We start from the raw sequence: 12,851 nt of genomic DNA, 5'->3' as shown, positions 1-12,851 counted from the left end.
TTACACACGTATGTAACGATATGGCCGTGTGCATGTGTGTATCTGTGTGTGGTCACCACTAATACTGCTGCACTCGCGCTTTCGACTGTGTTTGTTTGCTTTACGTGTGTTGATTTTGAAACACAAATGTTTTGATAATGTTTGAACTCCAGCTGGTTCCGAATGTTTCTGGCCAATCGTAGTGTTATCACTCGACAATAAGCGAGATCGCTTGCTTAAATGTATCTCAGCTCTGTGGCATCCACGGTTTACGCACTTATGTATGTAGCTTTCTTGTTCCTAGAACTAGACTTGGCTAGACTTAGTTAGTTCGGATGGTTTGGCACGCCGCGCGATTAGGGACTTATTTGTTCTCCGTGTCCTAGCCAATCTACACTAAACATCGATTCGAATCCAACTGAATCCACACCGAACTGAACTGAACTGTGAACTGAAGAAGCACTGAAAACGAAACTCTCGGCGCAGCGCAACGAAACCGAAGCGATGAGATACGAATGCGAGTTGGGTTTGGATTGGAAGTGGAAGTGGAATCGAAATGGACGGCTGGAGTGGAGTAAGTGAAGAAACGAGCGCGACGCGAGCGAATAAACTACGCAAAAGATTTTACGTTTTTATTTTGTTGTACATTTGTGTATTTGTGATTTTGTTGTACTTGTTTCTTATGCAGCCCCATGTACTGCGCTGTATGTAATTATGCATATATGCCTTGCACATACATATATATGGCTCTGCTGTATCCGTGTGGGTGTGTGTGTTTGGTGTGTGTGAGTGTGTTTTCGATTGTGATTGCTTCCCGACCAACGTCGATCGCTCACAGCTGTTCAAGTGAACTGACTGCAAGTTTACGATTTGAGTTGAGTCCACAGCACGTAGATACAGATACATGCACCCATACCAGCGTCACATACACGCGCTGTCGCTGTGTGCGTGCCAGAGAGGGAAAGAGCGCAGGTTTCTGCGAGAGTGTTCCTGACTCGACGAGTCAGGAGCGGACTTGCGGTTAGTTCAGTTGCATTGGCATAAAAGTGACTTATGCCTTCCTTATTTTCCATAAAAGAGTTATTACAATTAGCATAGAATTCGTGAATTCATTCTGTGCCCCTTTAAGTCATCAATTCTTCATAGCGCCCTTCTGGCGGGCGCCACCCGCACTCCGCCCCAGGGTTTGTTGATATCAACTGTTGCAGTAGCGCAACAGTGTTGGTGTCCGGTGTGCGGGGAGGGGTGTGTACATGTACGCTTATGAATCAGCTGTTCCACTGTGTATTAATCATATGGCTGTTTGATTAATCTGTACGTGTGTTTGTGTGTGTCTGCATATACTGGCGAGAATAAATACACATTACGTACGTATATATGCGTGCAATGTATGTGCTCATGAATATAAATCTGGCTTCTGTTTATTTCAGACGATTCCGAACGGTTTCGAGAGCGGAAAATCTGAATATTATACGTAAATATCAGATATAATATGTATGCCAGTACATACATCCTCACAAAACATATGTATGCAGGCACTATGCTGCCATATACGAGATCTCGAATAATATGCATAAATGGCATGCAGTTAACGTAGAACACTTGAATATTATGCGAGAATATAGAGATAACTATACATATTTACAGATACAAATACGATGTATGTACATATAGTATTTATCTACAGAATGACGCAGCGGAACATGCACTTGCATTTTCATACAGTGTCAGGTATAAATATCGGTTAAAGACCATGTACATGCAGTGTACATACGAGTATGCATGATTTAATTGTACTCGGACACACGGAAGTAATCGAGTTGATCGCTGCGACCGCAATATTTCATCTTAAGTTTTAAGGCTGCGATATATTTATTCACATTTTAATCTTAGGTTATTTCATTTAAAATAAACAAAACATATTTCTACTCATTGGAGTAGTACACCTAGATCCCTGTCTTCGTTGATGACTCTGCAAAAACCAGAATCATGAACGATGACTCATCGATCATATGATCAATTTTTAAATTGGCTTCTTAGAAGTTTATGATTCATCAATTCGTACATCTGTGTTACATCAAGCTTAAATAAAATTATACATTAACCACCGTTTCTCAATATTGTTGTATCAAATAATTATTAAAGTGCAATAATTAAGCCAAGTTGGATTTTATTGAACTTTAAAATCATCACTCACGGAGAAAAATCAGATTATCAACAATAAACTCATTTTCAATCAGTACAGAAAATTTGTTTAAAATTTAAATACAAAACAACATAATATTGTTTAAAAAATAAAATAATGTTTAAAATCCTCTTATCTAAATAAATCTTGAAAGCCCGATTAAAAATTTCAAAATTGAATGCCTATCGATAGGCTGCTATTGCCCGTTTTGAATGGGACGAACTTGTAGGGTGCGTGAGTGAATGGTCACAAAAACAACAATACCCAAGGTGATTCAACGTCTGTTATCGATATATTTTCAGCTCTAGTGAAAAAGTATGGAACTATTCTGGTATAAAACGTGTAAAACTCTGAATATTATTGTGCCTGGACTCTATATTTCGCTATATACGCTACAAACGAAAGCAGAACTAGCCTACAACTGAAAAACAGTAAAGTGCAAAGGATCGGATGCACGACATACGTAACATTTCACCATATATGTGCGTTATTTCACTCCATATTACATTAGTTAATCGCAGTAACCATGGATAAGTGTGTCTCAAATTAAGCTGGCCACCATGCCCCCCAAAGCCAAGTTCAAGAAAATGGCCATTCGCAAGGGATTCCCACCACACCAAACGCATACTTGTGTCTTTAAGTTCAGATGTCGAAATTTCATACCCTTATGGGCGCGCTGTTTGACCCCTTCCTCTTTGTTCTCCGCCTGATTGCAAACATGAGTTCCCCTATCTACGAGCAATATCGGTTCGGGCCGTCACGTCCCCTCTCCGCTGGATCACGTACACTGTGGAAGCCAAACAAGGTGCATCAGGAAGCACCCGAGGTCAAACCGCTCGAGGTCCCCGAGGATTTAAGGATCCCAACCCTGCAGCCAGACCCCCTGAATCCGCTGGCCACCATGATGTCCTTCAAGTTAATGGCCATGGACGTAGTAACTCAAATGCAGACCGCCCTGCACAAGTGCGTCAACGCCCAGAGTCCGCCGGGCGCCAAGATGGCGGGAATCGAGTTGGACGCCTTGCGGCGTTGCGTGCCGTCCTCGTGCTACTTCTTTATTGACCTGCATCCGCACCACGGCTTTAAGGAAACCGCGGAGGAGTGCCCCACTAGTCAAGCCTCCAGTGACCGGAACAACAACGCTGGCTGTTCGCAAGAATCGACTCCCAAGAGCTCCTTGCAGCGGCAGCGTAGTATTTCCGAGTGCAGTGAGGACAGCTTCATTTGCTTTGAGGACGACGCAGAACAGGCAGATGAGGATGTCGAGGAAGACGAGGATGATGATGACGACGACAGCAGCGTGCAGTTTACAGCATGCGGTGAGGATGAGGATACCGAGGAGCTAAAGGCCTGCCAGTGCAGCGACGACAGCTCGGCTCCTGTCAAGAAGGTGAAGAAGGCTTTTGCGCGGCATAAGTTGGCGTATCTAATTTTCAATTTATGCCCACAGGTTCGTTTCAACATGAAACCCGAAGTTCACGTAATGCTCGCCTGGGACTACGCTTATCGGGCTGCCAGGAAGAGCGAATGGCAGGTAATGGCGCGGGATCGGGATCGCTTTCAGCAGCGGATTCGACGGATTTCACCGATTCTCAACGCCGTCCTGACCCCAGTTCACCGAGAACGTGTCTACCAAGCTCGATTCTTGCACGAGGACTAGCCGGTCCGCCTACCTGATGTAACTTTTGATGTACAGATTACAGTTTAGAACGATTACAGCATTAAATTACAAGTTGTTTGCGTGTATAAAGGGATCGATTTAACCACTGCGTTCGTGATTGATTTTATGAAGCCAAAAACTGTTTAACCCTGTAAAGTATATCAAAACCAAGTACACTTTTCTTCGCCTTTAGTTTTAGAGCCCTAAGCAGTTTGAATTTGTTGATAACGGGATTAGCATATACCTTAATATAACTTGAAATAAATTAAGCATTAGACGTATTTTACTGTGTGTTCTTCTTTTCACATAAGATTGCTTGCATTCTGTTCCGAATTCCCAAGCCAAACAAGTTTGGGCAAAGGCTTTGTGTGTACGTGGGTGAGAGAGATAAGCTCTGAATAGAAATAGATAAGACGGCAGTTTGGAAAAATATACGTTTAACATGGAACAGTAAATTTCATAAACGTTATCGCGTTTATTCATTATTTATTTCATGATTCCTTCGGTCGTTGCAACTTGGTTTTGGTAATCTCCTGAACTTATTTGGCCAATTGATAAACTCCACCCGAGAATATTAGCTTGTGCTCCCTGACTTTTCGCTGCAGAAAGTGTTTCAGCTCATCCTGAGTAAACTCCACTCCGCCGCTGTGGGAGGCGAACAGCTTCAGCATCTGGTGGATTCGGTCAATTGGCATGGAGTCCAGATTCGTGAGCATTCCAACAATATAGGACCAAAAAACCTGCGTGGCATAATTGCATGAGAAAACGCCGGAAGGAGGCACAGTTGCTACCACTTACTTGGAGTTCTTCTTCCCTTTGATCGCTGGCAGAAGCCATTGCGGATTCCAAATCCTCTTCGTCGGCTTCTGCCAGACTCATGTCCTCGTACTGAGACTTCTCCGATTCCTTTTCCAGTAGCGTGAAAATTCCGGGTGTCGTTTCCGAGATCAACCCGTGGTTTTGCCAAAAACTCAGACGACGCCTCAGAGCAGACGCTGGAACTTTCGTAATGGAACTAAGATCCTCGATAGCCCATTCATCTGAAAAATATGACCATGCGGTTGTAAAACTGTAGAACTTCACTGCCCTGTAATAACGTACTCTTATTTTGAAAGTGGTATATAATAACCGCCAAAATGGGGCTCACAACCATTTCCATGGTCCGATCCCCGATCTCGATTTCAATATTTACACGACCCGTCACTGTACGCCAGTTGAGCGTACGGTTGCCCTTGTACGCCTCGTAGGCCTTGGTGTACTTCTTGAACTCATTCTCAATCTCCTCAGGAAGTTGGAGGCTCTCTTTATTGAAGGACGGCCAAAACTGGGCAGAAACAATCAGCGAGGAGATGTCGAACAACTGATCTAAAATGAGACGTTTTCGTTAAAGCCACGTTCACATTTTGAAGGTTAAGAGTCACTCACTTTCAGTTCGGTCGCCATCGCTGTGGATGTGTGCGTTAATTCGCTTGGAGTCGGTTACGTCTTTCAACATCACCTCGCAGCTGTGCAGCAGCGATTCACCAAAGCGGATCTTCAGCAGTTCCAGATTTCGAATTTCCTTTTCGGAATTGAAATCTAACTGGGCCAGCAGTCTGTCCGCCATTAGATTGCGATACTCTGTCATGAACAACTCCTTACTGCCGTATATGTCTACAACCATCGATATAATGTCGGCCGATCTCATCTTCCGCGAGCTGTTGTACTGCATAATGCTGGCATCTATACCAAACGGATCGGGCTGCCAATTTTCCCAGTTGCTGAACTCATCGGTACCCGAGTCCTTGCATTCCTTAATTGTTTCTCCCTTGGCGAGTTCCTCGGACAAGTCCGTGGGCCCCTCTTCAGTCAGCCCAGTGACTACGCGTCGCACTGTGTCGTTTCGTTTCCGCAGGTAATCTTTGATTGGAGCCGTTACCATCTCTAAGATGACTCCGGTACTATCCAGATGGCGAATAGCTTTGATGGCTGCCACGTAACCCGTTAATATGTCCATGGTGTTAACTCCGGGATGCAGAATCCTTGCCTCTAGCGAGCTCCTAAGGGATTCAGTGAGGTAGACTCTCATATCGATTTTCTCCATGCAAATCTTTAAGTCATCTATAGCCGGAATGGAATCTGGATAGTCTGTTTACAAATAAATACATGTAGTTGGGGGACCCTTGACTGAATCTAAGGAAACATACCAATTATAATGCTGAAGAACTGACCAATAACGCTTTGGGCAAACGTTTCGTACATAAAGTAAGTCAGTTTGACTTTGAAGGATTTTACAGACTCGGGAACTTCGATATCGTTTATGCTGTCCTTAGACTTCCATTCCGTGAATATATTTGTGAGCCACGACATTATAACATCCGATAGCCACTGCAAAGATAAATGAGTTACTTACGTAGTTAATTTATGACAACAGAAGGATATCCCATTCCACTCACAGTTTCCAGTTGCTTTAGATGACTTCTGTCGAAGATTCCCATGCATGTGTCGCTGATGTGCTCCTTGATTTTGAGCTTGATGAGAGCGGTTAGAGCACTCCCAGTTAGACGGTCTATGAGATTCATCTCAAAGAGCTTCATGTTCGTCTTGTTAACCATATCCGTCAGCCTTTGGCAGCAGCATTGCTCTGCTTCGAAGTTGCAGCCAACGCAGAGGAGCTCATCGAAAACATCAGAGTCTGAAGGGGAAAGCAAGTGAGCATGGGAACCACAGGAGTATGTATCGGATCCATACCAACTGTGGTCAAGGCGAGATTTGAAGCCTTAGTGAAGAGCTTAAAGTGCACCCAGTAGAAGGCCCCAACGACCACACTGAAATTGGGTGGTAGTTGAGCCAGCAAGCAGTCCCTTAAGCTGTTCTTAATGCCATCCTCCTGCATGAGCTTCACCGTCTTTCCGGCGGGCTTTGTCTCAGCTCCAACTAGCTGGATCAGCCTGGGCTTCACCTGCATCAGGCTCTGAAAGCTGTCATGCAGCTCATTGATGGCGTCGATGAACTGGGTGAACAGTCCGTTCTTATCGGGCAGTGCTTCTATGGCCAGAGCTTGGTCGTTAATCCAGCCCTGCAATTTAGACGAGACCAAGCAGTCGTGGATGTGCTTCCAGAACTTCGGCACCAGGACATTCCGAATGGTCGACTGGATTTCCAGGTCCACAAGCGCCGCGAAGGTGTCTATGCTGCCCAACATCATCAGGTGCTGGCGAACATTTTGGAACACATTCTCCTCAACCGGATCATTGGATACAGCGTTCTGTAAGAGTTGCTGAGTGCTAGCGCCAATCCTTATTACTGAACCGAAGGAATAAACCTACCGCTCCACCCAAAACCGGAAAGATTCTCAGTACATCCGACCACAAGGCGTCAAAGTCGCACATCGTGTAATTACTTTAGGCAGTGCAAAACATTTCTTAAAACTCTGAATCAAACGCCAATGGTGATGGTAGTGCTATTATCGATAAAGCGATTCTATCAACCGAACCGATAGACGATGAATCTTTGATTTATCAGAAATTATACATATATCTATTATTCATTCCTATATGCCATTCTTAATCATTTTCCAAATTCCAAACTGGATCGAGCCTATTTAATCCTGATCCTGATGAGCTATCAGTTCCCCATCAATTGGCCCATTAATATGTAAAACAGTTTTACTAAAATAAATTATATTAATAGATACGGGGAGCTTAGTAGCCAGAAAATAAGAAACAGCAAGACTTTCAGAAATACAGATGTATGTCTTCATGTTCTGGCAAACACAAACAGTTAGAGCTAAAATTAAATTGCATACGACTTATTTACATACATACATACAAATTGAGATTTGAGAGCCGACGCTGATCTTGCATAGGAATATAGTTAGATTGCGAATTTATTTAATTTTATTGTACTGTGTGCGTCACCCGACACACGCCCGTGTGGTAGCCAATATCGATTGGATGCGGATGCCAATGGCTAGCGACTTAAGGAGTAACTATGAAACTATCGTATCTTCAAATGCGTCTGCTGGTGCTTTTTCAAGTGGTCGCTCCGCACAAACCGACGACAGCACTGCTGACAGGCGTAGGGCTTCTCCCCGGTGTGCGTTCGTATATGCCGGTTAAGGTCGTCCTGCCGCTTGAATCGCTTCTCACACTGCCGGCAGTAGAAGGGCCGATCCTGGACGAACTGGGGCATTCCGTACGTGCCGGGTCCGTCCGCCGGCGGTAGCTGAGAGAGGGTATTTACAATTTCTTCGGTCGGCTCGTATTTTACCTCGGGCTTCGCCTGGTTAAGGAAATCGGGCAACTGGCTCTGGTTTTGGCCATGGTTCTCCATCTGGTGTTCAGGAGCCACGATCTGGTACTTGTCGCTGTGCTCTGGCCGTTCCAGCTTGATCTTTATCGGCTTGTGGTGTATGTCGATAATGCTCCCGGGCTGCTGGTGCTGGTTATGCTGCTGCTGGTGGTGGTGCTCCATGCTCGGCTCCCCGCAACCAACCATGGCGGCCATGAAGTGGAAGCCCGAGTCCGACTCCGAATGAATCTGCTTCTTCGGGGGCTTGAGACGGACTCCGCCACTGCTGCTCGGTACTGTTCGCTTCGGGGTGCTGCCCTTTAGCTGGCGGTCGTGGGTGGCCAGGTGCTTGGTGAGGTGGTCGCTGCGGGAAAACTTCTTGGTGCACTGGATGCACTCGAAGGGCTTCTCGCCGGTGTGCGTCCGGAGGTGCCGGTTGAGCTCATCGGAGCGCGTGAATCCCTTGCCACACTTGGGTTCGCTGCAGACGAAGGGCTTGATGCCCGTGTGCCAGGTGAGGTGGGACCGCAGGTGGGAGCTCTTGCCGTAGCTCTTTGTACAGTTGTCATACGGGCAGACGAACTTGCGCTTGGGATCGGAGGCGAGCGCCGTGGCCATTAGCTTCACACTGGGCATTATGCGGATCTTAGAGTTGCCGTTCCCGCCGTAGTGCGAGTCGTCCTCCGTCTCAGTCTCAACTCCGTGATGGGGCACATTCTCCACATTCGCCTGGTCGTGCTTGACGTCCTCAAAAATCGTGGAGGCCCGCAGTATCAAATCGGACGCCTGCTCGTGTATGTTTGCGCCGCTCATCGTGGGAAACGCTGGTGGTGGTTTCATGGGTTCTATGGGCGTTGATGTCGTCAGCATTTGGGGTGTGGGCGTGTTTGGTATTACTTGTGACATTGCGCTTACGTTCGAGGTTCGCTAGCGCCCTATCCGGTATGTCTGGAATCGAGAGTGGAGGTACTTTACTGCCAGCTACGCGCCTACCGCTCCCTAATTACCAAAATTGCGTTTATCCAAAACTACACTCCTGTACAGGAAACTGTGTTCAGTGGGCGTCGGCCTAGGATTTATCAGTTCTGTGGTCCCTCGTCACCATAGCCAGCGCGGAAAACGGTCTATAGTCGGTCCTGGTGTCCCGCACACATTTTCCAATTGTTTTCGCCTAACGCGCTTGCATATTCCAGCGGATTTGCTTATTTTACTTTATTTTATTTATATACTGAAGTACATCCATTTAATTGCGATGAGAATTATCGACTAGTCGATAGGACCGAAAGATACGACTGAATGGTGTGTACGGAGCTATCGGATTTCAATGTTGTATTTATTGATAGCTATTACTTTATGCTCAGTTAAATATCTAAAACTAAATTCGTAGTTAACATTAAGAAATCCATATAACGTGCAAAGGAATTACGTTCTGTTTGATAGATCATAAAACTATTCATCTTTTGTTTTTTTTAAGTACTAAAAAAATACTGCATTGCTGTGATGAGGGTGCTATCGATTGCTGTTTACTTTCGATAGTTCAGACTCGCCCATCTCAAATGTGCACTGTAATAAAATTCGATGCATATTGACAGTTTGTTGTTAGTTTGCTGAGATGCCAAATAAATCCGAGGAACTGGGCGAAACGCAACTGACCAAAAGACAGAGGAGGAAGCAGACGATCTGGACGCGGGAGAAGATCGCCAAGCTAATCGAACTTTACCGCTCATCGGACTGCTTGTGGAACCACTATTCCGAGCTGTATAAAAACAAAGATTGCAGGGCTAAAGCCATCGATTCCATCTGCGCTTCTCTCGGAATAACGAAGCACGACTATGGCAAGAAGGTGCACAACCTGCGCAATCAATTCAATGCGGAGCTCAAGAAGTTGGAGAGGAGGCTCGAGGAGTCGGGAGGAGATCGAGATTCCGAGAAGGCTTGCCGATGGGAGCACTTCAAAACGCTGATGTTCCTGCGATCTGTTATAGAACCACGACCAGGCTATCAACAAGGTCCTCCGGGCAAGGTGGGCTTCTTAAATCAAAATCTTTAGCCCATAAGTTAACCAATCTATCCTGGTTTTTGGTAGAAATTGGTATCGAAGCTGGACATGTGCTACCCAGATCAGGATGTGGAAAAGCAGAGCCAATCCTCTATAGAAAGTCTAGAATCCATGATCATAGAGAACGATGCTGAAATCTGTCAGCCTCCGAAGGTCAGCGAACCCATTCCGATGCCTCCGGAACCTGCGCCGTCTTCCAAATTCGTTGATCCAAATCGAACTGTCGAAGCGCCAGCTGCTCCCGCTCCCGTCCACATACCATTAAGTGGTCGGGATCAATGGGACGCATTTGGCGAACTAATCGCCAGTGAATTCCGCAACCTGAACTCTGAAGTTTCGCGCAAGAGGCTGAAGCGGAAAATAATGCAAGTTATGCTGGAAGTCGGCGAAGAAGATGATCTTGCAAACAGTTGATTGTAGAAGCATGAACATGTTTAATGCAGCCGACACCCTTTTAGGTATAAATCTTAAATATATGCAGCACACAGATCATGCGAATACGTCATCGCAAGACACTTTGTATGTACATTTTAAACACCATTCGATATAAAACGGAAGTGGGAACTTCGCATTGTTAAGCTATCAAAATCGTAAGACTTGTTCTCGCTACTGGTAATTCATTTGCATTTTTATTATGGTAGGGGAGTTATATAGAGTACTTGGGACCTAATATTACGGAACAGTCGACAGCTGTTGGAAATTCATGAAGGACTGCGAAAAAGCACTAGATTCAACAGATTACAATTAGACGATAGAGTTATCAGACGCACATTTGTCAGAACTTAAAGTCCTTAATGGCCTGTGGCAGATCAGGTAGCTTGATGTCTTTAATCTGTTGCGGAATGTTCATACTCTTCACGGCGCTCACAGCACGGGCAGGTGCAGCCGAGATGCCCGCCTCCTGCTTGACGATCTTGTTCTGCTCCTCGATCCTGGCCATTATGTCGTTCATATTTGTCTGCAGGACCATTCCGCCCATAACCAGTTCTGAAACGAAGTCATGATAGCTTAATCTGAATGGATTGCTAAAGTGGCTTTCCCAACCTGAGAGGATGTGGTGGACGGCATCGGCGTGGAATATCAGGTCCAGCTCACACACGTTTTCGAAACACTTGTCGAGGGTTTCCACGAACACCTGGATCAGGTCCAGGATTCCCAGTTCGCTCTCCGAGGAGTCCACGCAGAAAACAAAGTACAGCGTGGCATAGTGTCTGTAGATGAGTTTGTAATCCGATCCGCCAATCAAACTGGTGGAGGTAGAGGTGCTTTAGGATATTCCGGGTATTTGCTTAATAGTATTGCTCACCTTCCGCCCTCCAGGAAGTTGCAAACATTATCGTCCCGCTTGGACACCAATTGGAAAGTCTCCTTGATTATTTGTTGCTGCAGGCTTTCATCCTACAAAAGATAGTGAAAATTTATTAGGAACTGGATTATATGTCGCAGTACTTACGAAATACTGATAGAACTTCGATAGCCGCGGCTTCCCGTGATTGTTAAAAACGAGTATGGCTTTTATCATCTCAACTTCTAAGATAAGTCAACAAAAAAAATGAAAATGTTGTTTAAACTGCCAGCTGTTTTGCTTTTTCGACGAGGGCTGCAAAATCAATAGTTGTTATTGTATCTATAATATCGATATATCTTTATCTGACGGATTTATTTAAAAAATCTAATAAGAATCATGCATATTTTATAAAGTTAGGGAAAAGCGATATTTTTAAAGCGTTTTCTTAAGTCTGGAGTTAAAAACTGTACAAAAATATTTTAGGTGATTTTTGATTGTTGCCCATCTCTAATGCCTCTAACCTCGCGGTCTCCGATTTGTTTATGTCCTATTTTTATTGAATTATGAATATTTTGACAAAAGTAAAGTACAGCTGCAGGTACTTCTCGTTTTATTTTGTAACTCCTTTAGTTAACATATAGTTTGCAGGGTGAGCTCGGTTTTAAACAAAGATGTGAAGCAGCACGGAAAGCAGTTCATGTTTGATACGCGGGAAGAAACTTCTTGGAACTCAGATGAGGTATCATGCAAAGATTTAGAAAAAAAGAATTTAACTCCAAACGGCCATTTCAGGGAACCCCCCAATTCATTACCCTTAGTTTGGAGGAGCCACAGAAAGTCTCAGGATTTAGTTTCCAGTTCCAAGGCGGATTCTCTGGCCAAAAATCCGAACTGATCATGTACTCCGCTGACGGAGCCCAAATTCACCAAGAACCGTTCTACCCAGAAGATATCAACTCTCCACAGGTCTTCCCGATCGCGGAATCAGTCCGGGAAAAAGCCTGCTCAAAGCTGAAGTTCGTCTTCGAGTCCAGCACAGATCTCTTTGGTAGAATCATTGTTTACGATCTCCAGCTGTTAGGCTAGTCTCTGGCCCTATATATCTTACTAAATGTGTACAAAATCTACTCTAATCAAAGTCTATAAAATCGGAGCATTATCTATTATGGTATTATCAAAAACATTCGCCCGTAATGGGATGGTCATGGTTATCAGGAATTATTGTGCTGATTCACCCTGCCTCTGCTGAAATTGATATGCGACTAATTTCATATAAATATTTCAAACAAGGTAAGCCCTTTAAGTGCTTACGAGTGTGGATCAAGGTTCAATGAAAATATTTCCACGCAATTCCCCAATTTGAATACCATTTGCATGGAGCTGGCACGAGAAACACGCAACTCCCCAA

General features: G+C 44.8%; 6 protein-coding genes and 1 long non-coding RNA gene across 9 annotated transcripts; 4 read left to right on the top strand and 3 right to left on the bottom strand.

Moving 5' to 3' along the window:
• Positions 1-138: 138 nt before the first annotated feature.
• LOC123327049 lies at positions 139-2,091 on the top strand. 2 transcript variants are annotated; one of them, XR_006541510.1, is made up of 2 exons: positions 139-553; positions 1,410-2,091. It is a non-coding gene; the product is annotated as an uncharacterized LOC123327049 (long non-coding RNA). The 2 variants fall into 2 exon arrangements; XR_006541509.1 differs by lacking the exon at positions 139-553 and adding an exon at positions 938-1,346.
• Positions 2,092-2,413: 322 nt separating this feature from the next.
• LOC6735984 lies at positions 2,414-4,105 on the top strand. The gene is made up of 2 exons (XM_002082857.4): positions 2,414-3,554; positions 3,615-4,105. The coding sequence occupies exons 1-2, from the start codon at positions 2,811-2,813 to the stop codon at positions 3,822-3,824; spliced, it is 954 nt and encodes a 317-aa protein (XP_002082893.1). The 5' UTR covers positions 2,414-2,810; the 3' UTR covers positions 3,825-4,105.
• Positions 4,106-4,275: 170 nt separating this feature from the next.
• On the bottom strand, positions 4,276-7,293 carry LOC6735983 (anaphase-promoting complex subunit 2). The gene is made up of 8 exons (XM_002082856.4): positions 7,133-7,293; positions 6,555-7,071; positions 6,260-6,498; positions 6,011-6,191; positions 5,250-5,951; positions 4,926-5,189; positions 4,623-4,864; positions 4,276-4,564 (listed from the first exon to the last, which is right to left on the bottom strand). The coding sequence occupies exons 1-8, from the start codon at positions 7,193-7,195 to the stop codon at positions 4,364-4,366; spliced, it is 2,409 nt and encodes an 802-aa protein (XP_002082892.1). The 5' UTR covers positions 7,196-7,293; the 3' UTR covers positions 4,276-4,363.
• A 176-nt stretch (positions 7,294-7,469) lies between these two features.
• LOC6735982 (zinc finger protein 135) lies at positions 7,470-9,419 on the bottom strand. Its single transcript, XM_016168847.3, has 2 exons — positions 9,104-9,419; positions 7,470-9,044 (listed from the first exon to the last, which is right to left on the bottom strand). Exon 2 carries the CDS (start codon positions 9,000-9,002, stop codon positions 7,803-7,805), a length of 1,200 nt encoding a protein of 399 aa, XP_016029345.1. The 5' UTR covers positions 9,003-9,044; positions 9,104-9,419; the 3' UTR covers positions 7,470-7,802.
• Positions 9,420-9,621: 202 nt separating this feature from the next.
• Positions 9,622-10,771, top strand: LOC6735981. Its single transcript, XM_002082854.4, has 2 exons — positions 9,622-10,119; positions 10,183-10,771. Exons 1-2 carry the CDS (start codon positions 9,709-9,711, stop codon positions 10,567-10,569), a joined length of 798 nt encoding a protein of 265 aa, XP_002082890.1. The 5' UTR covers positions 9,622-9,708; the 3' UTR covers positions 10,570-10,771.
• Positions 10,763-11,781, bottom strand: LOC6735980 (AP-3 complex subunit sigma-2). Its single transcript, XM_002082853.3, has 4 exons — positions 11,609-11,781; positions 11,462-11,553; positions 11,200-11,402; positions 10,763-11,142 (listed from the first exon to the last, which is right to left on the bottom strand). Exons 1-4 carry the CDS (start codon positions 11,675-11,677, stop codon positions 10,931-10,933), a joined length of 576 nt encoding a protein of 191 aa, XP_002082889.1. The 5' UTR covers positions 11,678-11,781; the 3' UTR covers positions 10,763-10,930.
• Positions 11,782-11,928: 147 nt separating this feature from the next.
• On the top strand, positions 11,929-12,602 carry LOC27208421 (nuclear receptor 2C2-associated protein). 2 transcript variants are annotated; one of them, XM_016183994.3, is made up of 3 exons: positions 11,929-12,041; positions 12,092-12,182; positions 12,236-12,602. In XM_016183994.3, exons 1-3 carry the CDS (start codon positions 12,007-12,009, stop codon positions 12,527-12,529), a joined length of 420 nt encoding a protein of 139 aa, XP_016029344.1. In that variant the 5' UTR covers positions 11,929-12,006; the 3' UTR covers positions 12,530-12,602. The 2 variants fall into 2 exon arrangements, with proteins under 2 accessions (XP_016029344.1, XP_039148708.1); XM_039292774.2 differs by having other exon boundaries at positions 11,956-12,041; positions 12,085-12,182.
• Positions 12,603-12,851: the final 249 nt, after the last annotated feature.

The sequence above is a fragment of the Drosophila simulans genome, chromosome 2R, assembly GCF_016746395.2.
Source record: "Drosophila simulans strain w501 chromosome 2R, Prin_Dsim_3.1, whole genome shotgun sequence".
Taxonomy (NCBI): domain Eukaryota; kingdom Metazoa; phylum Arthropoda; class Insecta; order Diptera; family Drosophilidae; genus Drosophila; species Drosophila simulans.
This window is presented reverse-complemented; position numbering and strand designations above follow the sequence as displayed.